Below are 25,684 nucleotides of genomic sequence, written 5' to 3' on the forward strand. Positions count from 1 at the left end.
AGGATTAGGGTTTACAGTTTAAGGTTACGGTTTGGTGGTTAATGTTTAGGGTTTAGAGTTATGGTTTAGGGTTAGAGTTGGGTATAGGGTGAGTGGTTAGGGTTGTATTTAGAGTTAATGTTAGCATGCTTGCTGTGTGTGTCGCAGCCGCGCACCATACTCGCTCCCCCCTACCCCAATCGGTGTATGCCACTGCTGCTGCACACCAACCCAATCCGGCCCGATCAGTGTAAGAAAATGCTGCCCCAGCAGTACTTACCACTACGAGCCCGCACCCTCTTCACTCCACTGGCGCGCATCCCTGGCCGGCTCCTCTCTCTGTGCGTGTGACGTCATGACAGGTCACACACACGGCACAACACTGACTGACAGCATGCTGAGGCACACTTGCCTACTTCAGAGATTATAGATTGCACTGTAATGCGCCGCGTGGATCGTCGTTGTGGGGAGGGTAGGGGTGTCGAAATCCACCCCAGGGGCGTGTTTATCTCCACTTATGGGCGTATCTGTTGTCACTCAGGAGTGTGTCCTGTGGGCAGATGAAAACAAAAGTACAAAGTGGTACACTCTGATATCACAGCTACATTACACAGCAGAGCTACATACTGACATCACACCTACATCATTATACACACACAGTATATGTGACGCACATACACATGTGACAGACCATAATCTGGTCCTGTTGGCTACTACTACTTTGAAGTTTAAACTTTAATGTTCTTAAATATTTTTTTTAAACCGGCCACCTTAGGGGTGAGAGAAGGCCACTGCTGCCTCTCCCGCCCTCTAATGAGACACAGTCTAGCCAAGTGAGACCTTGCCCAATGTGCTAGCGCTACTGTGCTAGGCGTCCACCGCTATTCGCGATCCTGCGGAGGTGTCAGTGGCCAGCCTTTAAACAACATGGCGTCTCCCCTGCAGGGGGGGTGGACAGTGGGAATATGGGAGCTGCAAGTCAATTAGCGGGGCAGGGGGGGATTCAGGAAAAAAATTTGACCCTCCCACATGGGAAGTCTGCTCCAAATAGGTATACATTATTGGCTCTATTCAATTAAATCCATTCAGCTGTCAGCAGCACTTCCCGCTAACACTGTGCTGCTCAATAGTTTCTAGGATTGACATTACTCAGTAGGGTGATGATTATATATATATATTTTTATTACTGTCCCTATTTGTAATAAATAATAAGATTTTACTTACCGGTAAATCTATTTCTCGTAGTCCGTAGTGGATGCTGGGGACTCTGTAAGGACCATGGGGAATAGATGGGCTCCACAGGAGACATGGGCACTTTAAGAAAGTATTTAGATTCTGGTGTGCTTTGGCTCCTCCCTCTATGTCCCTCCTCCAGACCTCAGTTAGAGAAACTGTGCCCGGAAGAGCTGACAGTACAAGGAAAGGATTTTGGAAATCCAGGGCAAGACTCATACCAGCCACACCAATCACACCGTATAACTTGTGATAACATACCCAGTCAACAGTATGAACAACAACAGAGCATCAGTTCAACCCTGATGCAACAATAACATAGCCCGTATTGCAGCAATAACTATATACAGGTATTGCAGAAGAAGTCCGCACTTGGGACGGGCACCCAGCATCCACTACGGACTACGAGAAATAGATTTACCGGTAAGTAAAATCTTATTTTCTCTAACGTCCTAGTGGATGCTGGGGACTCCGTAAGGACCATGGGGATTATACCAAAGCTCCCAAACGGGCGGGAGAGTGCGGAAGACTCTGCAGCACCAAATGAGCAAACACAAGGTCCTCCTCAGCCAGGGTATCAAACTTGTAGAACTTTGCAAAAGTGTTTGCACCTGACCAAGTAGCCGCTCAGCACAGCTGTAATGCCGCCCAAGAAGAGCCCACCTTCCTAGTGGAATGGGCCTTAACTGATTTTGGCAGCGTCAATCCAGCCGCAGAATGAGCCTGCTGAATCGTATTACAGATCCAGCGAGCAATAGTTTGCTTTGAAGCAGGAGCACCAAGCTTGTTGGAAGCATACAGGATAAACAAAGATTCTGTTTTCCTGACCCTAGCCGTTCTGGCTACATAAACCTTCAAAGCCCTGACCACATCAAGTAACTCGGAATCCTCCAAATCAGTAGTAGCCACAGGCACCACAATAGGTTGGTTTATATGAAAGGATGAAACCACTTTTGGCAGAAATTGTGGACGGGTCCGCAATTCTGCTCTATCCGCATGGAAAACCAGATAGGGGCTTTTATGTGACAAAGCCGCTAATTCTGACACACGCCTAGCCGAAGCCAATGCTAGTAGCATGACCACCTTCCACGTGAGATATTTAAATTCCACCATTTTGAGTGGTTCAAACCAGTGGGCTTTCAGGAAACTCAACACCACGTTAAGATCCCAAGGTGCCACCGGGGGCACAAAAGGGGGCTGAATACGCAGCACTCCCTTCACAAACGTTGAACTTCAGGTAGAGAAGCCAGCTCTTTTTGAAAGAAAATGGATAGGGCCGAAACCTGGACCTTAATGGAACCCAATTTTAGGCCCAAAGTCACTCCTGACTGTAGGAAGTGAATGAAACGGCCCAGCTGAAATTCCTCCGTATGGGCATTCCTGGCCTCACACCAAGCAACATATTTTTGCCATATACGGTGATAATGTTGAGCTGTCACGTCCTTCCTAGCCTTTATCAGCGTAGGAATGACCTCATCTGGAATGCCTTTTTCCGCTAGGATCCGGCGTTCAACCGCCATGCCGTCAAACGCAGCCGCGGTAAGTCTTGGAACAGACAGGGCCCTTGTTGCAACAAGTCCTGTCTTAGAGGAAGAGGCCAGGGGTCCTCTGTGAGCATTTCTTGCAGATCTGGATACCAAGCCCTTCTTGGCCAATCCGGAACAATGAGTATTGTTCTCACTCCTCTTTTTCTTATGGGTATGAGAGGAAGAGGAGAAAATACATAGACCGACTGGAACACCCACGGTGTCACCAGTGCGTCAACAGCTATCGCCTGAGGGTCTCATGACCTGGCGCAATACCTCTGTAGCTTTTTGTTGAGGCGGGATGCCATCACGTCCACCTGTGGCAGTTCCCACCGACTTGCAATCTGCGTGAAGACTTCTTGATGAAGTCCCCACTCTCCCGGGTGGAGGTCGTGCCTGCTGAGGAAGTCTGCATCCCAGTTGTCCACTCCCGGGATGAACACTGCTGACAGTGCGCTTACGTGATTCTCCGCCCAGCGAAGAATTCTGGTGGCTTCTGACTGAATCAGAACCGGTTGGTCGCGAAGCAGGGTCTCCGCTTGACGTAGGGCATTGTATACGGCCCTTAATTCCAGGATGTTGATGTGAAGGCAAGTCTCCTGACTTGACCACAGACCTTGGAAATTTCTTCCCTGTGTGACTGCTCCCACCCTCGGAGGCTTGCATCCATGGTCACCAGGACCCAGTCCTGAATGCCGAATCTGCGGCCCTTGAGAAGGTGAGCACTCTGCAGCCACCACAGGAGAGACACCCTGGCCCTGGGGGATAGGGTGACTAACCGATGCATCTGAAGATGTGATCCGGACCACTTGTCCAGTAAGTCCCATTGAAAAGGTCCTCGCATGGAACTTGCCGAAGGGAATGGCCTCGTATGATGCCACCATCCTTCCCAGGACTCGAGTGCAGTGATGCACTGACACCTGTTTTGGTTTTAATAGGTTCCTGACCAGTGTCATGAGCTCCTGAGCTCTCTCTATCGGGAGATAAACCCTTTTCTGGTCTGTGTCTAGAACCATGCCTAGGAAAGGCAGATGAGCCGTAGGAACCAACTGCGACTTTGGAATATTTAGAATCCAGCCGTGTTGCCTTTACACTTCCAGAGAAAGTGATACGCTGTTCAGCAACTGCTCTCTTGATCTCGCTTTTATGAGGAGATCGTCTCGGGCCGTGGAGAGACCAAACGGCAACGTCTGAAATTGGTAATGACAATCCTGTACCGCAAATCTGAGGTACGCCTGATGAGGTGGATAAATGGGGACATGAAGGTATGCATCCTTTATGTCCAGAGACACCATAAAATCTCCCCCTTTCAGGCTTGCGATGACCGTTCTAAGCGATTCCATCTTGAACTTGAACCTTTTCAGGTATATGTTCAGGGATTTTAAATTCAATATGGGTCTGACCGAACCGTCCGGTTTCGGGACTACAACATGGTCGAATAATAACCCCCTCCTTGTTGAAGGAGGGGAACCTTGACCACCACCTGTTGAAGATACAATTTGTGAATTGCAGTTAACACTATTTCCCTCTTGTGGGGGGAAGCCGGCAGGGCCGTCGGTGAGGGGGCATCTCCTCAAAGTCCAGCTTGTATCCCTGAGACACAATATCAATTGCTCAGGGATCCAACAGGGAGTGAACCCACTTGTGGCTGAAATTACGAAGACGTGCCCCCACCGGGCCTAGCTCCGCCTGTGGAGCCCCAGCGACATGCGGTGGATTTTGTAGAGGCCGGGGAGGACTTCTGTTCCTGGGAACTAGCTGTGTTGTGCAGCTTCTTTCCTCTGCCCCTGCCTCTGGCAAGAAAGGACGCACCTCGGACTTTCTTGTTTCTTTGTGATCGAAAGGCTGCATTTGATAATGTCATGCTTTCCTAGGCTGTGCAGGAATATAAGGCAAAAGATCAGAATTACGAGCTATAGCTGTGGAGACCAGGTCCGAGATCCCTTCTCCACACAATCCTCAGCCTTCCATATGCCTCTTAAGTCGGCATCACCTGTGCATATTCTACAGGACACGTCAAGCAGAAATCGACATAGCGTTGACTCTAGAACCCAGTAGACTAATGTCTCTTTGGGCATGTTTTATATATATATAGCTTAAGACAGCATCTTTAATATATATATATCTATATATATACATATATATATATATATATATACATACTAGGGTCTCAATCTCTGATGATAAGGTACCTGTCCACGCTGCTACAGCGCTATAAACCCATGCCGACACAATCGCCGGTCTGAGTAGTGTACCAGAATGTGCACGCTATCCAGGGCCGTTTCTAGACAATTTGGCTCCCAGTGCGAGATTTCAAAATGCGCCCCCCCCCCCCCCCACCCCCCCATTGCTATAAAAAAAAATTGTGTGGCCCCCCCATATAGCCATAAAAAGAAAAAGAAGGCGCACGCACTCCCGACAAGGATGTGTGGCCTGATTAAAACGGGTGTGGTTTCATTAAAGTGGGCGTGGCCTCGTCTGATATCATCACGCCCACCACAGGGGGAAAAAAATAAAAATAAAAAAAGTCCCCATTTTACACATTACAGCAGGCAAGTGTCCCCATTTTACACAGTGCGGCAGTCAGGTGTCCCCATTTTACACAGCGCGGCAGGCAGGTGTCCCCATTTTACAAAGTGCGTCAGGCAGGTATCCCCATTTGATTTTACACAGTGCAGCAGGCAGGTATCCCCATTTTACACAGTACGGTAGGCAGATATCCCCATTTTACACAGTACGCAGGCAGGTGCCCCCATTTTACAAAGTGCGGCAGGCAGGTATCCCCATTTTACACAGTACGGCAGGCAGGTATCCCCATTTTACACAGTACGGCAGGCAGATATCCCCATTTTACACAGCGCGGCAGGCAGGTGCCCCCATTTTACACAGCACGGCAGGCAGGTGTCCGGGTGTCCCCATTTTACAAAGTGCGGCAGGCAGATATCCCCATTTTACACAGTGCGGCAGGCAGGTATCCCCATTTTACACAGTGCGTCAGGCAGATATCCCCATTTTACACAGTACGCAGGCAGGTGCCCCCATTTTACACAGTGCGGTAGGCAGGTATCCCCATTTTACACAGTACGGCAGGCAGATATCCCCATTTTACACAGTACGCAGGCAGGTGCCCCCATTTTACACAGTGCGGCAGGCAGGTATCCCCATTTTACACAGTACGGCAGGCAGATATCCCCATTTTACAAAGTGCGGCAGGCAGGTGTCAAGTGGGGGGGGGGAAGGAAGGGAGAGAGAGAGAAAGATAGAGATAATACTTACATCTTCCCGGTCTTTGGGTCCCGCCGCCTCACGTCCCTCGCGCCGGCCGCCTCCTCCTTCCAGGCTAATCTCCTCTCCACCCTCTCCCCGAGCGCTCCTGCTCGGGGGCGGGGCTTCGCGGAATAACGCGTTTGCGTCGTGACATCACGACGCAAACGCGTCAATCCGTGAAACTCCGCCCCCCGAGCAGCAGCGCTCGGGAAGAGGGAGGAGAGGAGATTACGGACACACAAAGTGCCGCGGCGGGCGCCCCGTGCGGTTGCACGGCTCGCCCGCCGCTAGAAACGGCACTGACGCTATCTGCAGGATCCCTGAGGATAGCTGTTAAGTCAGGGCTACCTTTTGGGCAAACGTGACACCCTAGGGGAAGATTCTCATCGTATCCTGGCCCTAGTAGGGAAAGGATACTCCCTGAGAATTCTTTGTGGGAAACTGCAGTCTCTTGTCGGGAGATTCCCGCTCTTTTTCATCATGAGAGGAGGGAAATTTACCTCAGCTTTCTTCCCCTTAAACATGTGTACCCTTGTGTCAGGGACAGATGAGTCATCAGTGATATGCAAATCATCTTTTATTACAATAATCATATATTGAATACTTTCCTGCCATTTTGGCTGTAACTTTGCATTATCGTAGTCGACACTGGAGTCAGACTCCGTGTCGATATCAGTGTCTATTATTTTGGATAGTGAGCATTGTGAGACTCTGAAGGTCTCTGCGACATAGGGACAGACCTGTGTAGATTCACTGTTTTGTATCTGCAGGGGAGAGGCTGGGGAGCTTCCTCTCAGCGGTGCTGTGGAGAAAAAACATGGCGCTGGTGAGTGCTGAGAAAGAAGCCCCGCCCCCTCGATGGCGGGCTTCTGTCCCGCTTAAATATACATTTTCTTGGCGGGGGCTCATACATATATACAGTGCCCAACTGTATATATGTGTACTTTTGCCAAAAGAGGTCCATATGCTGCCCAGGGCGCCCCCCCCCCCCCCCTGCGCCCTGCACCCTTACAGTGACCGGAGTATGTGAGGTGTATTTGGAGCAATGGCGCACAGCTGCAGTGCTGTGCGTTACCTCATGTGAAGAACGGAGTCTTCTGCCGCCGATTTCGAAGTCTTCTTGCTTCTCATACTCACCCGGCTTCTGTCTTCCGGCTCTGCGAGGGGGACGGCGGCGCGGCTCTGGGATCGGACGACGTGGGTGAGAACCTGTGTACAATCCCTCTGGAGCTAATGGTGTCCAGTAGCCTAAGAAGCAGGACCTAGCTTCAGAGAGTAAGGCTGCTTCTCTCCCCTCAGTCCCACGATGCAGGGAGTCTGTTGCCAGCAGAGCTCCCTGAAAATAAAAAACCTAACAAAATACTTTCTTACAGCAAGCTCAGGAGAGCTCACTGATCAGCACCCAGCTCGTCCGGGCACAGATTCAAACTGAGGTCTGGAGGAGGGACATAGAGGGAGGAGCCAGAGCACACCAGAATCTAAATTCTTTCTTAAAGTGTCCATGTCTCCTGCGGAGTCCGTCTATTCCCCATGGTCCTTACGGAGTCCCCAGCATCCACTAGGACGTTAGAGAAAATAAGATATCAATGACACTGTTGCCATTTATAGGTCCTAATAGTTCTACACCGCACCTGCAGTTGCCATGGATGGGGGTGGAGGGTTTTTGAGCAATTCGGGGAAAGAACGAGCAGGAGAGGGCAACCTGTGTGTGGTGTGGGGTTGGGTTTGGAGCCGTGAGGAGAGCGAGCAGGAGTGGCTATACTGTGGAGGAGAGGGGTCGGGGGTGCTGTAGATGGGGAAGAGGGGTAGGGTTGGAGCTGTTTGGGGAAAGAGTGAGCAGGAGAGAGGAAAGTGTGTGTGTGTGTGTGTGTGTGTGTGTGTGTGTGTGTGTGTGTGTGTGTGTGTGTGTGTGTGTGTGCGTGTGTGTGTGTGTCAGGGGTGGATTTAGACTTTTCTTTTGGGGGGGCGGTTTAAGAATATATCCTGATTCCTCCTCCCACTTCCAGTCCTAACTCCTCCTAGCTTCAGGCAGTGACCTCAAATCATAGCTTTGTGTGTCCATTCATTATTTATCTTTTTGCTTCTTCTATCCCCTTTATTTCCCTTTCTTTTAAATTATCCCTCTCTTATCCCTTGTCATTATGACCCTTTCTAAGCGCTCTGCCCTCTCCCCCTTGCGGCTCCATGAGGCAGCTCACCTTCTTACCTCACCCCTTGTCTCTACAATGTAATGACTATATATAGTGACTAATATAACCACATTACACTAATGACATCTTCTCCACACATGCATCACATTAACTGCACACCTACTGTACACACCATAAGGGTTCAGTATGATTTCCCGATGGACGGGATGCAAGCAGGCAGGATACCGACAGCGCCATTTCACCGATCAGGATCCCGACAGCCCCCTCGAAAGTACCCGAACCCTCCTCTGCCCCCTATCCTAACCCTCCCTTGTGGGTGCCTAACCCTAACCCTCCCGGGTGGAGCCTGTCCCTAACCCTCCCATCTCCGCTGCCTAAACCTAACTCTCCCGGGTGGAGCCTGTCCCTAACCCTCCCATCCCCACTGCCTAAACCTAACCCTCCCCCGCTTGATGCCTAACCCTAACCACCCCTTCTAAGTGCCTATACCTAAACCTCCCTCCCCGGTACCTGATCCTAACCTTCCCGGCCCTGCACCCTAACCCCCCTTCTCCTGTCTAAACCTAGCCCCCCCACACACACACCGCGGCAGGACACCAGCACATCAGGCTGGTTCAGGATTACGACTGTTGTTACTATGACACAGGTATCCCGTGCGGCGTCGGTATCTAGATGCCAGGATTGCGGCGTCCTTCGGGATCCCGGCATCGGTATATCGCCTGCCGCGACCCCGTCCATCTGGAAGCTAACTGCTTCCCCATCATAATACCCTGCACATTTCAGTAATAGCCCCATGTCATTAATAGCCAACTCCAACCAACTGCACTTACCAGCCCTGCAGAGCTACACTACATGCTGTGGGAGGCAGACATCCCTGCTTCCTGCATGGTTACAAGTGCTGCAGAATTGAAGGTGGGCTGGACCCAGGGCCGGATTAACAATGAGGCGGATGGAGCTGCAGCTCCAGGCCCCCCACTGGAAATAGGCCCACAGAGCCCCTGCAGTTCAGATAGTGTTGACAGGAGAAAAAAAACTTTTCTCCTGTCATCACCAATAGCATTCCCTCACTTGAATCCTGTCACGGAGAGCCAAGGCTCTGCCTCTCCCCTCTGAAGCTGCCAGCAGCTGTCACTGCACAATGAAGTGCATACCCATGATCGAAATAAGATCCTCCCCCAGATCGCGATAAGCTCCGCTTCCTGGTGCACCTACACAGCTGTGCCCACGATTGCTCAAAGTTCTTCTTACATGCCATCCGAAGCTGTGTCTCTGGGGGGACCATTATAAACTCTGCCCCCTGGTTCTTCCACTGCTGAGCCCTGACCCCTGTTGCCTGAAGCCACACCCCTGGGCCGTTCTAAGCCCCGCCCACTGGACAATACACTGCAGTGCAGTGCTCCCCGCCTGGGTCATCTGTGAGGTGTTCTGCAGCTGCGGTTTGAGGTACAAAGGAGTATATGCTGTGTAGCCCTATGCCCAGGACTTTCTCACACTGAAAGTTATGTGTACATATTCTGTGACCTTGATGGCATACTGTTTTAATCTATCGTGCATGATAATCAATTGAATTCCTGCCAGTGTGTATACGGACACTACTGTGCGGTGTAATGTGACTCGGACATTACCTTGCGGTGTAATGTAACTATCGGACGCTGACGTGAGGTGTAATGTAACTATCGGACGCTGCCGTGCGGTATAATGTAACTATCGGACGCTGCCGTGCGGTGTAATGTGACTATCGGGTGCTGCTGTGCGGTGTAATGTAACTTTCGGAAGCTGCCATGCGGTGTAATGTAACTATCGGACGCCGCCGTGCGGTGTAATGTAACTATCGGACGCTGCCGTGCTGTGTAATGTAACTAACGGACACTGCCGTGTGGTGTTGAGCGGTGTAATGTAACTGTCGGATGCTGCCGTTCGGTGTAATGTGACTATCGGACGCTGCCGTGCAGTGTAATGCGACTATCGGACGCTGCCGTGAGGTGTAATGTAACTATCGGACGCTGCCGTGTGGTGTAATGTAACTATCGAATGCTTCTGTGCGGTGTAATGTAACTATCGGACTCTGCCGTGCGGTGTAATGTAACTATCGGACGCTGCCGTGCGGTGTAATGTAACTATCGGACGCTGCCGCGCGGTGTAATGTGACTATCGGACGCTTCTGTGCGGTGTAATGTGACTCGGACACTACTGTGCGGTGTATTGTAACTATCGGACACTGCTGTGCGGTGTAATGTGACTATCGGACGCTGCCGTGCGGTGTAATGCGACTATTGGACGCTGCCGTGCGGTGTAATGTAACTATCGGACGCTGCCGTGTGGTGTAATGTAACTATCGGACGCTGCCGTGTGGTGTATTGTAACTATCGGATGCTGCCGTGCGGTGTAATGTAACTCGGACAATACTGTGCGGTATAATGTAACTATCGGACACTGACTTGCGGTGTAATGTGACTCGGACACTACTGTGCAGTGTAATGTAACTATCAGATGCTGCTGTGCGGTGTAATGTAACTTTCAGACGCTGCTGTGCAGTGTAATGTAACTATCGGACGCTGCCTTGCGGTGTAATGTGATTCGGACACTACTGTGCAGTGTAATGTAACTATCGGACGCTGCCTTGCGGTGTAATGTGATTCGGACACTACTGTGCAGTGTAATGTAACTATCAGATGCTGCTGTGCGGTGTAATGTAACTATCAGACGCTGCTGTGCAGTGTAATGTAACTATCGGACGCTGCCTTGCGGTGTAATGTGATTCGGACACTACTGTGCGGTGTAATGTGACTATCGGACGCTGCCGTGCGGTGTAATGTAATTATCGGACGCTGCCATGCGGTGTAATGTGACTCGGACACTACTGTGCGGTGTAATCTAACTATCGGACGCTGCTGTGTGGTGTAATGTGACTCGGACACGGACACTACTGTGCGGTGTAATGTAACTAACGGGCGCTGCTGTGCAGTGTAATGTGACTTACAGATGCTACAATGCGGCATAATGTGACCAACAGATGCTGCTGTGCAGTGTAATGTGACTAACTGATGTTACCGTGCAATGTAATGTCGCTAAAGGATGCTGCCGTGCGGAGTAATATGACTAACGGAGGCTGACGTGCGGTGTAATGTAACTAACGGACGCTACTGTGCAGTGTAATGTGTATAATGGACGCTACTGTGCGCTCTAATGTGAGTATATAACAGACGCTAATGTGTGGAGCAATGTGACTAACAGATGCTACTGTGCGGTGTAATGTGACTTAGCGGATGCTACTGTGCGGTGTAATGTGACTAACAGACGCTACTTTGTAATGTGAATTGGTACAATTATGTGACCACGCCCCCTCCTCATGAGGTCACATCCCTTTATGAAATATGGAGGGTGGTACCAATGGTCTTTCTGGCACAGGCACCAAAATGTCTAGTTATGGCTCTGGTGGTCACTGATGCTCTCTGTAGTATACAGGGGTCACTGATGCTCTCTGTAATATGTAGTGGACACTGATGCTTTCTGTAATATATGGTGGTCATTGATGCTCTCTGTAGTATATAGTATACTAGTTTTATAAGATGGGGGGGCAGTTTATATATTTTTATATGTAAAGACTTTTTTCGGATATTTTTTATCATCCTAAATATTTTTTATTGAAAAGTGTGTTTGGATTTTTTTATTAAAAAGTAAAACCCAAACCAGCTCAAGCATGCACATCTGCAAAGCAGTAAGTTAACCCTTACAGCCCTGGTGCAGAATTGCCATTGCAGCTACAATGTTTATTTTCTAAACAGACAACAGCTAAGAAGGCAGTTAATTTTATAATTTACCGCAGTGGCTGGAAATGTAATATATAGTGCGTGGTCACAGATGCTCTCTGTAGTATATGGTGGTCACTGATGCTCTCTGTAATATGAAGGAAACCACTGAACATATAGGGTCGGGGCTCTCCCATAGCTGAACTTCTTCATTAAAAAAAAAAAATGCCTTGGGCTGGTGGTTGAGGGCAGGCACGGGGGTCCCTGAGAGAGTGGGGACCAGGATAACATATCCCCTGCTCCTCTCTCCTTAATCCAATCTGCTGCAGCGGTACACAATAGGCCTTTCCTATATTTCAGCTCCAGGCCCATGTGGACATTAATCTGGCACTGCCAAGAAGGGCCTGGTACACGGATCTACTGGATATGCTCTTAGAGGATCCGTGGCCGCTACCTCTTCGCGAGGATCTTCTACTACAGGGGCCGTTCGTCTATCAAGACTTACCACGGCTACGTTTGACAGCATGGAAGTTGAGCGTCAAATTCTAGCCCAGAAAAGGATCCCGGACAGGGTTATTCCAACCTTGATTCAAGCCAGAAAGGGGGTAACGTCTAAACATTACCACCGTATTTGGAAAAAATATGTCTCTTGGTGTGAGAACAGGAAATTTCCTACGGTGGAATTTCACCTGGGACGTTTTTCTGCTTTTTCTGCAGTCAGGTATGGATGTGGGCCTACATTTGGACTCCATAAAAGTCCAGATTTCGGCCTTATCCATTTTCTTCTAGAAACAATTGGCTTCTCTCCCTGAGGTTCAGACATTTTTGAAGGGGGTTCTGCACATCCAACCGCCCTTTGTGCCTCCTACGGCATCTTGGAATCTCTATGTGGTGTTGCAGTTCCTACAATCGGAATGGTTTGAGCCTTTACAGGAGGTTGACGTAAAGTTTCTTACGTGGAAGACCGTCACACTGTTGGCCTTGGCATCAGCAAGACGTGTGTCGGAGCCGAGGGAGTTGTCTCACAAAAGCCCCTATTTGATGTTTCATAAAGATAGAGCTGAACTCAGAGCTCGTCAGCAATTTCTTCCTAAGGTGGTTTCTGCGTTTCATATCAACCAACCTATTGTGGTTCCAGTTGTCACCGACACCTCTGCTACTTCAAAGTCTTTGGATGTTGTGAGGGCTTTGAAGGTGTATGTGAAAAGAACAGCTCGTCACAGAAAGACGTACTCGCTGTTTGTCTGTATGATCCCAATAAGATTGGGTGTTCTGCTTGAAAGCAGACTATTGCACGCCGGATCAAACTTACTGGATTTCATTGCAGTAATCAACTCAGATATGTCCACTGAGCTGAGACCTTCTTCCTCATCCTTATATGCAGAACCAGAGTGTAATGAGTCTTCGTCCTCTGATGAATCCGCATCTGAAACATGTGTAGACTGTGAAGATGTTGTTTCGTGTCTAAATGATTTACTTACCACTGGCTTTTTTTACCCTGTTTCTGTTGAGAGGCTACTGCTTCCCCTGCTGGAAATGATAAACCGCAGGTGGAATGCTGCACATAAGGGTTAATAGTGTAACCTATCGCTGGTACAGAAGTTGGAATTATCCGCTCAGCTATACTGGATAATGTCCGTGAAGCCCATGGGGGATCAACTTGCACCTGCTTCTGCCTAGAATTTTTCAAGAGACCTTGGTGAAAGCTAAAACAGTTTGCACACAACCCATCTTGAACCAGATCCTGAGAGGTTAACCCAGCTTTACATGACAAACATGACATGAGTGTCGGTGCTGCTGCTCACCTTTGCCGCTCTTAGGCATGATAAATAAATCAGACACTTTCACAGTGTAATACACAATTTGTGACTGTAATCACTTTAAAATGTGTTAAAGTAACATACAATTCGACCCTACCCTGCTTAGCACCAGCATGGAGGATTGGAGTAAATAGAGAAAACGGACAGAATTTATAGCAAAGTCAGCAATCACACTAGCAGTCAGTCATAGGTTATACATTAGTATAAGTATAATAAGCAATATGAGCACATACTCAACTACAGATACAGTATGTACTGTAGGAGAAACATATTACAGCATTACTTTATAACATTGTTTTAACTGCATTTAGATGCATAGCGAAAGAAACCACAGTAATACTATCAAACTCATATGCATTATGCACTTATCCAACTATTCGTACTCAAAGAGATAGAGACTTAGTGCTGTATAGCCCGTACTCAGGAGAGTGGCATACAGGGAGACTTACCCCGCTTCCAGGATCGAACGCTGCGAATGCTGAATGTATATCCAGACGCTATAAGTGCACACCGCTGCTCCATGAACCTATAGTGAACACAGACGCCCAAGTGAACACTGACGCACCAGTCACATAACTGACTATGCTGCGTCTGGGTCCCTTAGTACACAGCGTCTTGGTCGGAAGCAGGAATTCAGTTCATGGCGGGAGACTCGGAGGAAACTGGTCATGAACCAGGGGGAGGGGCGACTGTTGACATCAACCTTAGGGATCGCGGCCTCATACTACCCCTGGAGTCTATGATCCCTAAGACCTAGCGCTGGTGCACTCTCGGTGGTAGCCGCTTCAACGACTGTTTGGTAGTCTCCCCCCAAACAGTGCGGCCACAGCCTGGTAACGTCTGCTGGTCCTGCTAGTTTTATCCGACACAGACGCCCGCCAAAACAGCACTGTACTCGTGGGTAAGCGTTGTCGCGAACCGGCGGGGAGTTGTTGAAGCAACTCTTTCTAAGGTACGTATAAGACGCTGTTTAGAAAAATCACTTAGCAAGACTATAAAAATAAAATAAAAAAGCTTACGGCTGCCAAAAACCAGCAGCCCTTAGACAATGGTCCGGCTCCTGCAGCACCAAACAAAAAACTGATTTGCCTGAGCCAGGAGGCGGGGATATATGGACGGGCCCACTCCATGCTGGGAGGCCAGAAAGCTTTGACTGATTGGTGCAAGATCCACTGTCGCTCAACCATATCCCAATGTATCCTGTGGATACCCTGTGGACCCAGCGGGAGAAAAAGTTAAATATTAAATAGTGTCCTCATTGCTGGAAATGGCTACAATCCCATCTGTAGGCAAAATCTCTGTCACAGGAGAGAAATCCGGACAATTTTGCAGAGGGAACAAAATGTGTGGGGGCATTTGTGTATCTGGCACTGTGGAGGGCAATGTGTATCTGGCACTATTGGGGTCATATGCGTATCTGGCACTATTGGGGTCATATGTGTATCTGGTCCCCCCATATGTGTATCACGCCCCCACTTTCATTGGCCACGCCCCATGTGGCATTGGCCACACCCATTTTTTGGAGCGCGCGCGCACACAGTACCTATAAGACATATTTTCTACTTGCACCACTGGGTAGACCTTTTACAACTTTTAATGAAATTGGATAAAGATATCCATTTTCAAATAGCACCCTAGCTATAGCAATGTCTGTTAATCCTCTTCTGGACTTGACATACTGCAGCGAGGTTCCTGGTAATATTGTCAAGGAGGGAAGCTGGTAATTTGGTCCAGGGGGTGGGGAGTTGGGGGTAGGGTGGGAAGCTGGTAATTGTGTCCAGGTTCGCTGGGTCTAGCTTCTCGTTTAGCACCAGCATGGAGGATTGCCACCATTAGTGGCAGCAGTAGCAGCAAGATCTGTCAGACGGCCCTCCAACAATGCTTCCTTCGCCTGCCTTTATCTCTGCATGTCCCGTAGTGGTAAGTGAGCACACTTTTATAAAGTGCTGTTCCCCTTTCCCCAGGGGCTATGAGACACTGGATAATTTCCTTGCTGTGCAATGATTGTCCCAAATAAAATGTTAATGTGTAAAATGGGACTCTACCTGCCGTACTGTTTAAAAGGGGACTCTACCTGCCGTACTGTGTAAAAGGGGACTCTACCATCCGTACTGTGTAAAATGGGACTCTACCTGCAGTACTGTGTAAAAGGGGGCTGTACCTGCCGTACTGTGTAAAAGGGGGCTGTACCTGCCGTACTGTGTAAAAGGGGACTCTGCCTGATGTAATGTGTAAAAGAGAGCTCTACCTGGCGTACTGTGTAAAAGAGAGCTGTGCCTGGTGTACTGTGTAAAAGGGAGCTCTACCTGCCGTAATGTGTAAAATGGGTCTCTACCTGGTGTAATGTGTGACAGGGGCTCTACCTGGCGTTATATGTGTAAAAGAGGCTCTACCTGGTGTAATGTGTGTAAGTGGCGCTGCTGTGTCGCACAATTTGAATAATGGAGACTATTGTGCAGCCTAATATGAATCTGTATTATTTTTTGGCCATGCCCCTTCCACATGAAGCCATGTTCCTATATTGTTGGCACATTGGGGGGGGGGGGGGGGGGGAATAGCTGCTATTTTGTGTGCAGCCTTTGAATACTGACAGGAATGTGTCAAGTGGCCCCTCAGCTGAAATAATTGCTCACCCCTGATCTACACGGATGTACTTCAACAACCAGTGGAATAATTTCCAGCACTTGATTGAAAGTAATTGCTGAGGATCTGCATTGTGTTTCCAGTCAGTACTCTTTTAGAGGCTGATGCAGTAAGCCGCAGTGGTGCTCCAATCGCAGGTAGTCTGTGTTCATTAGCTAAAAACTGCAGTGGAACCCATATACAATTGGTGTGGGTACAGAGTGCTGCCCGCTCTACACCAGCCACATAAATTGTAGAAAAATAAATAAAAATCGTACTCACTTTTGCATTCACTGAGGGTTTTAGATATGTCTGCGAGGAAGTAAATGTTGCTATTACAGTATTGTTTATACACTCTCTATAATAAAAAAAGAAGGAGAAACACATTACTATTGTGCATTAAAGGGTATCAGCCATTACTCTGAAGCAAGCATATAAATAACTGTACAGTACATCTATATCTATCTAGACACAATTCCGTATAGGTACAGCTCACAGTTTGAAAAACTTTACAAAAATGTATATTACTATCTATATTGCTATATTAATATACCTACAGTACTACTGAAGGAGTGATCTACATAGGGGCAGATTCAATTAATGGTGGGCTCAGCAGTAATAATAATAATAATAATTTTATTTATATAGCGCTCTTTTTCCAATCGGACTCAAGGCGCTTAACAGATTGCAGGAACAAGGTACAATACAGTCACACAATGAACACAATATAGGCCCTCATTCCGAGTTGTTCGCTCGCAAGGCGATTTTAGCAGAGTTACACACGCTAAGCCGCCGCCTACTGGGAGTGAATCTTAGCTTCTTAAAATTGCGAACGATGTATTCGCAATATTGCGATTACAAACTACTTAGCAGTTTCTGAGTAGCTTCAACCTTACTCGGCATCTGCGATCAGTTCAGTGCTTGTCGTTCCTGGTTTGACGTCACAAACACACCCAGCGTTCGGCCAGACACTCCTCCGTTTCTCCAGCCACTCCCGCGTTTTTTCCGGAAACGGTAGCGTTTTTATCCACACGCCCATAAAACGCCGTGTTTCCGCCCAGTAACACCCATTTCCTGTCAATCACACTACGATCGCCGGAGCGAAGAAAAAGCCGTGAGTAAAAATACTATCTTCATAGCAAAATTACTTGGCGCAGTCGCAGTGCGAACATTGCGCATGCGTACTAAGCAGAAAAACGCTGCGATGCGAAGAAAAATACCGAGCGAACGACTCGGAATGAGGGCCATAGTTGGTTAGCTTTGTATGAAACACAGAGACCAAGGAATTAATACAAACGGTGTGACAGCCATTTTGAGTCATCAGTAGCTGGGATTATTCATCCTATCAACAAAGGAATCCAGGTGAGGCAGCCATTTTGGGCGCACTATATAGGATTACACAGGGCAGAACAGGCAATGCTTGGAACTGAAGACACACAATGGATAAGTTAATATAAAAAGATCAGTGAGCCAACAGAAAAACCACTGCATTAACAAATCCACAGTTGCCCATCCCATCCTTGAAAGTACAATTTGTGAGGCAGCCATTTAGGGAGCACTAGATAGGTTACAGGCCAGTCCATAGAAGTGCATCACAGTGGGAGATTGCAGGGAGAAAGTGCAGTAGAGGTGGGGAGACAGTAGGTGGCAGTATCAGCACAGGGAAAGCAAACGTATAACTGAATTTAAGTAGAAATAAAAAGGTGGCTGAATATTGGAAATGCAACAAAGCAGGGAGTGTACTGTGCAAGTGGGTCTAGGTGAGTCCAGCCATATTAAGGTTTGCAGAGGTCCAAAATTGTAATGGGGGGGGGGGGGGGGGGGGGGGGGGGTTAGATTAAAAGGTTGTTATTAAGCAAAATAGCCGGCTGTGGCTCCAGTGAAGAAGCTGCTGGTCGGTTGTCATTGGATCCCCCTACAGAGCCTCGCCAGTCTGGGATGCTTATTATAGTTCTGGATTAATGGGCTGTTATAGTAAAATATTCCTTATCACATTGACGGACAGCGGGATAGATAAAAGAAAGTCCAAAGCTCTATAATAATTCATTAAAGGTAAGTGCAACCACTATAAGCGCCTGCATCCATCACTGGATATAGGTTGGGATTGATTCGCCGGCGGTCAGAATACCGACTGCAGTATGCAGGCGAAGGTAAGTATACTTACCTTCCCCTATTGGTTGCTGAGCAACCACTACAGGACAACAGTGTTCAGATTGTCTTACGCCTACCTTTGTCATTTATATGGTGAGTTTTTCTATACGCCTACAGAACTGTACAACAGTATACACTACGGGGATGCGGTTATGTGACCCTCCCTGCCAACGGAGGTCCCGGCGTCAGTATTGTGACCGGCGGTATCACAACCGCCGGTCACCCAAACCCAACCCACACTATGATGTAACGACACGCAGCTGTCCTGAAAATGACACCAATACGCCCCTGTTTTCCCTGTGCTGCACCAGCAACAATTTGCGAATGCCCGCAACCCGCCCCGCAAACACCTCTGCCTGTCAATAAGAGGAGTTCGCAGTTAATGCAAGCTGACCGCATTAACTGCGCGCGCACCTGCGCATGCACACTGCAACCTTATTTCAGAAATTGCGGTCACATCAGTTTGCGATGCGACCTGAATAAGGCCCATTGTACCTAAACTGATAATGGAGTTTTAAGTTACCTTACTGTGGTGGAGGAGTCCTCTTTTTCTTTAAGGGACTTATTTATCAAATATTATTTGCGGGATATCCTGCACCTATTTTTACAGGATACCCACAAATATTAAGTATTAATGTCTGAAAATAAGCAGCCAAAACGTCATAAAGCTAAAACAAGAATGAGCAAGCGGCCATGTAACTGATGAATAAATGCCATATACAAAAGGGACCTTAATAACGAGGCTGAAGTTAGCTTCTTATTTAGCCGCAGAAGTCTGTTAGTCCTGAAGCAGAGAGGTGGTGCCCTAGGGCAACAGTGCAGCAGATGGCCACCCAAAAGCACAAAGATCAGAGTACCAGAGCAGCCAATACTCAGGGACTGAGAGAGGCCTCTCACCCCAAAGTGCCCGGGCCCGTCCTCTGCAACATTGGAAAATGGCAGGCAGTTAAAAACAGCGTAGTAAGAAGGTAAGTGCAAGCAGAAACTGGCAGTCCCCACATAGCATGGCCGGTGATGTCCGTCCTGGCTTAGGCACAACAGACAGATGGGAATCAGCGCTGGTGCACACAGACAGCAGCAACACAGGGAGCGAGAGGCTCAGCCTGTGAGGAGGAGGAACAGGATGTGGTGCTGAAGGTGACATGAGGGGTCAGTGTACCACATAACCACATCTAGTGGCTGCTAACATAGAACCTGGGGGGTAATTCAGAGTTGATCGCAGCAGCAAATTTGTTAGCAGTTGGGCAAAACCATGTGCACTGCAGGGGGGGCAGATATAACATTTGCAGAGAGAGTTAGATTTGGGTGGTTTATTTTGTTTCTGTGCAGGGTAAATGCTGGCTGCTTTATTTTTACACTGCAATTTAGATTTCAGTTTGAACACACCCCACCCAAATATAACTCTCTCTGCACATGTTACATCTGCCCCACCTGCAGTGCACATGGTTTTGCACAACTGCTAACAAATTTGCTGCTGCGATCAACTCTGAATTAGGCCCCTTTTTTCAGAGTTGGACGCTATCCGCAGTGAAGGAAAAATATATTACTGATGCCGGAGACATCACAGCACACCTGAGGCACCATGATTAGTGGTCTGCCAGGAATAAAGGCATTTGTGTCACAGTCTGTGGGGTGCGGCTAGTGAGAAACAGAGGGTGTGAGACAAAGAAACGTGGTGCAACCTGCACTCACAATGTACTGCAGAGACAGAGGATGGTTATCAGGTGCTCTAATATGCAGCTTCATTTCTTCTAGGGACATGCAGCCACAGCGTTTATGTGAGCGGTGAGTTGTAACACCATGTTCAGCTATTGTCCAGCATTACTTAAATGGCATCAACACTGTGTAATTAGTGATTTAGGGGCTGACTCAGTGGTGGGCGTAGTGTGGACAGCTGCTGCGTCTTCAGTCACAGCGGATCTGAGTGTAACGCGGAAAGTGGCGTCTCAAGTTCACTGGCTGCATCAGAAGATGAAGCATCGGATCAACAGTATAAACATCGGCCAGCATGTTGGACATCTGCGTAACACTAAGGTTACTTGGTATTTCCGGCAAAACTATGGATGCAGCCATTCGCTTCAGTACGCCCAGAACCAGAACAGACATGCCCCCGTTTTCTGCAACACCCCCATCGCCGCCCCGTAAATGCCAGCAGCATGTCAATCATGCTGCAGCTTATGGAACACAGGGACAGATATCACAGCTGTATGGAGGCGCATACACACCGAGTCTCTGACGCTCGTGCAGTCCTCCAGCCATCGGCAAACAGCAAAGACATCAAAACACCTGAGTCAGCCATTAGCGCACTGTGATTACAGGCAACGGGTACAAAGCCACTGAATGAACAAACGTGACAAACACGTGAAAAAAGAATCACTAATATGATGTTAATCACTTACCCGATCGTTCTTTAAGTTGGATAGTTCGTCAAGTAGTACTGTCTGTTCTCTATACTGAAATAAAGAAAGATTCATTGGAAGCGTCCTCATCTTGTGTCTTCATGTGCGCACAAGTTACATACTTCCAAGCAATACTCGATCATCATGGATTATTGATATGGCCATGCCCGACACAGTTGTACATACATGACAGCAGGAACACGGTACACAGCAGAATTATAAATGTATAGTATCAAGTAACAGAGCAAACTGCAGAGCACATAGACAAAACTCTGCTTGGGACACAACAGGAAAACCGAGGACTATAGAGTGGACACAAATGACACTGTACATACGATAGTGGACCCTGCACTTGTGTATTATCTAGAGGGTGGGTTAGTAATGGGACATTAAGCTTTGTGGCCAAAGCGTGCAGTAGTGGAGGTGGCAGGAGGGTGCAGAGAGTGCGATGGCGCTAGTGTAGGCTGCGGTGGCGCTAGTGTAGGCTGCAGTGGCGGTAGTGTAGGCTGCGGTGGCGGTAGTGTAGGCTGAGGTGGCGGCAGTGTAGGCTGCGGTGGCGGTAGTGTAGGCTGCGGTGGCGGTAGTGTAGGCTGAGGTGGCGGCAGTGTAGGCTGCGGTGGCGGTAGTGTAGGCTGCGGTGGCGGTAGTGTAGGCTGAGGTGGCGGCAGTGTAGGCTGCGGTGGCGGCAGTGTAGGCTGCGGTGGCGCTAGTGTAGGCTGCAGTGGCGGTAGTGTAGGCTGCGGTGGCGGTAGTGTAGGCTGAGGTGGCGGCAGTGTAGGCTGCGGTGGCGGTAGTGTAGGCTGCGGTGGCGGCAGTGTAGGCTGCGGTGAGTAAGGCTCTTGGGCAGGGAGGTAGAGGAAGAAGGGGAACAGCAAGGGTGATGTAGGATAAGAGGCAGGATAGGAAGATGGGGCAGTGTGGAGAGGAATGGACAGTACCCAGTGTAGTACCGGTAGAGGTAAGTGTTAATAATGAATATACTGTAAAATGAGATCAGAGTAATAGTGTGCAAGCAGTACAGTAAGTCGGTAGTGGTTTTATCCAAGCACGGCATGAAGCAGTTACATGAGGGGGGATAAGAGGAGCTGACAGGAGAGTGTTACATCTGTTCTCCCTCCCGTAGGTACAATGTCCGCATCCTCTGTACCTTCTGTATCATTTTACATTATGTAATATAAAGCCTAACACTTGTAACAAATGCACTAACTACACCTTTATACTAGCTATACAGCCAGTGCACCCTGATTATGTATAGGTAATAAACAGTGTCAAGATTTAGGAGCCTATTTATCAAGGTGTTGTTTCTGACAATGATGCCAAAGCGACAGTTTTTGCATAAATGCGAGTATCACCGCTATGTACTAATAGCCTACTGCAGGATAATCACAGAGAACTCCTGCAAAAGACGATCGGTGTACAGCCTAGTACCCATTCTCAGTGGCGGCTCCTACCTTCCTGGAGGAGGGGGGCTGCCACTGGTCGGGCGGCCAGCTTTCTTGTCCCTGCCGCCGGGTCCCGGCATCTATAGTGTACAATGTCATTTCACAGATGCCGGGACCAGTGTATGTGCAGTAGCGGCAACGGTACTACGCATGCATAATCTCCTGTCTTCTATATACTGCATCAGCTGCAGCCCATAGAAGCCGCCAAGGGCTGACCAAAAGGCAGAGAGAGGCTTCCTACAGGAAGCCAGCTCTGCTATTCATAGCCTGGTCTGGCAGTCCCAGGCGTGGAAACACCTCCCAATGAGACAGCCTGCAGTGTCTGTGACTGGCAGGTAGGATTTCCAATAGGAAGTCATTGTCAGTCACAGTGAAGCCAGTGCAGTCTCTCTGACTACATCTGGCGTCACAGACTCTGTGCTGAGGTGGCGGATTTCATTTTACCTGGGTGAAATGCAGTCCTGCAGCCCCTAAGTAAAATCTGCAACTGCCCATCATCATCATCATCAATAGGGACTACGATCTGACCGCTATGTACTAAACTCCGAGAAGCAGATGTTGTAAACCGCTTTGTGCCTACGAAGTGATTTTCGTAGGAGCGGGATCTTTCTGTCCCTTCCCCACAGCATGTGTGTGGTGTCAGATTCCCTGCAGGAGTCAGGTATGATGGGGGTGTAACTCGCAGGGTCAGTTATTATTGCTAACCCTGCCCCTGTGTGTTGTCTATAGTACATAGCAGGAAACGTTCATTCAAACATACTGTATCCGTTGCACTACCGACTGTTAGTAATCGCAGCAGTGCAGCAATCATTAATACATAGACTCCTTAAACACACAAACGTGCCATAGGGAATAAAGACAGATATCCCCTCACTCATAAGGGAGGTAAAGTGGTACAACGCTGCCCAGACATCAGCAGAGTATCGGGACAATTCTCCGTTCTCCGATGCTTGAGTCGGGGAAATCCAACATGTTGAATCACCAACTCTGGCCAAAAAATTATCAGGCTCGGAGATACTGGGATATTTAACATGATGGATTTTACTGATTCTCCAATGGATCACAGATCATCGATATCCACCTATTGGCGCATCAGATCGGCAGAACTGGGAATCGCGGCTCAGTTGTATGGCCCGCATTAGACGTGCACAATGATCGTGTTTTGCACAGCAGTTTGTAAACAGCCTCCAGGCATATATTTAAACCCACAGAAATAAGCTAGCACCCCTGTGTTGTGTCTGTCTGGACAGCCATTACTTTAGAATTTGAGATTCTCCATAATCATAGCTAGGGCAGGGTACATTTTAACATTAACACAGCAGGATGTATGTGTTAGGGTCTCCTGCCCTGTGCTGCCACGTCGTCAAGGCAACCGGGAGACAAGTGCTAGCAGAGTAACCTGAGCGCAGCTGATACTCCGGTTCGGGTCTTTTGCTGTGCAGTGGTTACAGGCTCTGTGCACGGCAGGGGATCCGGTGCTGGTTTTTGTGCTCACAGTCTGTGAGGTCTGAGTGGGGCGTGGACAGCACCTGCTATATAAGGCCTCTTCTCAGGTTAAGCAGATGCTGCTGAATCTTTGTTGGTTAGTCAGTTCCTGAAAGTTAGCCAGTACTGTGTAGCTTTGTATTTGTTGTTGCCTACTGCAAATAGGCCAGGGGATTTGGTACTACACTCTGCCAATCCAGACCTAGCAGTAAGACTGGAGTCAGTCGTTTAACTTGCTGGGGTTCTTTTGCTACTCTGTGAACTTAGTGTTAGGCGCCGGGGTCCGCTCGTCGGTGCGGCCCGGCGCCTAGCAACCAGGGACGCCGTGCGCGTACAGCCGCCGGCTCCCTGGCAACGCTAGACGCCGGGCGCACGGAGCCGCACGGACCCTAGCAACGGGGACGCCACTTACGGACTGCGTTTCCCCGTTGCTGGGTTCAATTTAATTAATAGATATCTGTTTTCCTGGCCATGCAGCTTGGCAGCTGTATGGCATCTAATCCAATCAGCCTCCAAACAGCTGATTGGAGGACTCCCTGTTAAATACACTTCCTGGGCTTCTCACAGACGCCGGTAATAGCTTCCTGCATGCTGAATCTGTTTGCTGTGAGTGTTTCCAGTCCTGCTGTATCCGGTCGTTCCTGTTCTCAGTTGTCCTGTACTCGGAAGTCGTCATCTGTTCCTGGAGTCCTGACTGAGCACCTTTTGAACATCCAGTGGAGTTCGTGAGTCACGGCGTAGCCGTGTGTTGCGGCTTGGGCCGCTTTATTATTTGTCATTTATTATTTGTGTTTCGGAGCTTTTGCGGAGGATTCCGCTCCCACAGATCCACTCTGGTATCCAGCGGTGCTGGGTAGGAGTACGGACTAGTGGATTTTGGTTGTCCTTTTCCCTGGCGGGTTACCGCACATACCTCAGGTTTAGTCAGTTAGCTTGTAGCCCCTGGCCTGGTTGTTTAGTCAGAGGGCCCCTTGTTATCACCCTGTCTCGGATTTCCCTTTGTCTCCCATTAAGACCTGAGGGGGCATCGGAGTTGGGCAGACATAATCCGCCCTTCAAACGCGGCTGCCATGGGCTCAAGCAACCATAGTCTCGCAGGGGATTTCTGACAACACGGGCGAGACAACGGAGTTAGGGCGCCAAGGGCTACTTTCTATTCCCGCTCCCTTCCCCAGCATTCCGTTCCAGTGCTCCGGTCCTTGCAATAGGACCACCTCAGACCAGAGTGCTGGAATCATAACATTATTACCGGCCAAACCAAAACTTAAAATTAAACAGGGTTTGATTTTTTCCCTTATTCAGTTTTGTAAGAATTGTCGGCCCCATGAATCCCACTGGTTTAGGGCCAAATCCTGGCCAGCTTCTAGTTAGCCAGATTCAAGAACTTACTCAAATGGTTCAGGATCTTTCCCTTCGGGTGAAGTCGCAGGAAGATCTTTTACGAACTTCCCCGAGGGTAGTCCCTGAACCAAAAATGCACTTGCCTGACCGTTTTTCTGGTGATAGGAAGCAGTTTTTTAATTTTAAAGAGTCCTGTAAACTTTATTTTCGTTTAAGACCAATCTCCTCAGGTACTGAATCTCAGCGGGTCGGAATTATTATTTCTTTGCTCCAGGGGGATCCCCAGACCTGGGCTTTTGGTTTAAAAGCAGAGGATCCGGCATTGTTGTCAGTAGACGCCTTTCTGGGGTCTTTAGGGCTTTTGTATGATGACCCTGATAGGGAGGCATCCGCCGAGAGTCAGTTACGCGCTCTCAGACAAGGTAGAAATCCTGCAGAGGTTTATTGTACAGAGTTTCGCCGTTGGTCGAACGACTGTGGCTGGAATGACCCAGCTCTGCGCAGTCAGTTTCGCCTCGGC

The 25,684-nt window shown here is 48.7% G+C and overlaps 1 protein-coding gene and 1 long non-coding RNA gene across 3 annotated transcripts in view; one reads left to right on the top strand and one right to left on the bottom strand.

Annotated features, from left to right (window-relative positions):
- The window catches only part of LOC134948634 (ficolin-2-like), a 211,847-nt gene that overhangs the window by 166,225 nt on the left and 19,938 nt on the right, over positions 1 to 25,684 (bottom strand). For both annotated transcript variants that reach the window (XM_063936735.1, XM_063936736.1), the window contains 2 exons: positions 20,897 to 20,950; positions 16,629 to 16,704 (listed from right to left, as the gene is read on the bottom strand). In XM_063936735.1, coding sequence (XP_063792805.1) covers positions 16,629 to 16,704; positions 20,897 to 20,950 — 130 coding nt within the window. The remainder of the gene's footprint in view (positions 1 to 16,628; positions 16,705 to 20,896; positions 20,951 to 25,684) is intronic.
- LOC134948635 (uncharacterized) overlaps positions 9,482 to 25,684 on the top strand; it is a 59,846-nt gene continuing 43,643 nt past the window's right edge. The window contains exon 1 of the long non-coding RNA XR_010182989.1: positions 9,482 to 9,598. This is a non-coding gene — a long non-coding RNA (uncharacterized LOC134948635). The remainder of the gene's footprint in view (positions 9,599 to 25,684) is intronic.

This window comes from Pseudophryne corroboree, chromosome 8 (genome assembly GCF_028390025.1).
Source record: "Pseudophryne corroboree isolate aPseCor3 chromosome 8, aPseCor3.hap2, whole genome shotgun sequence".
Lineage (NCBI taxonomy): Eukaryota > Metazoa > Chordata > Amphibia > Anura > Myobatrachidae > Pseudophryne > Pseudophryne corroboree.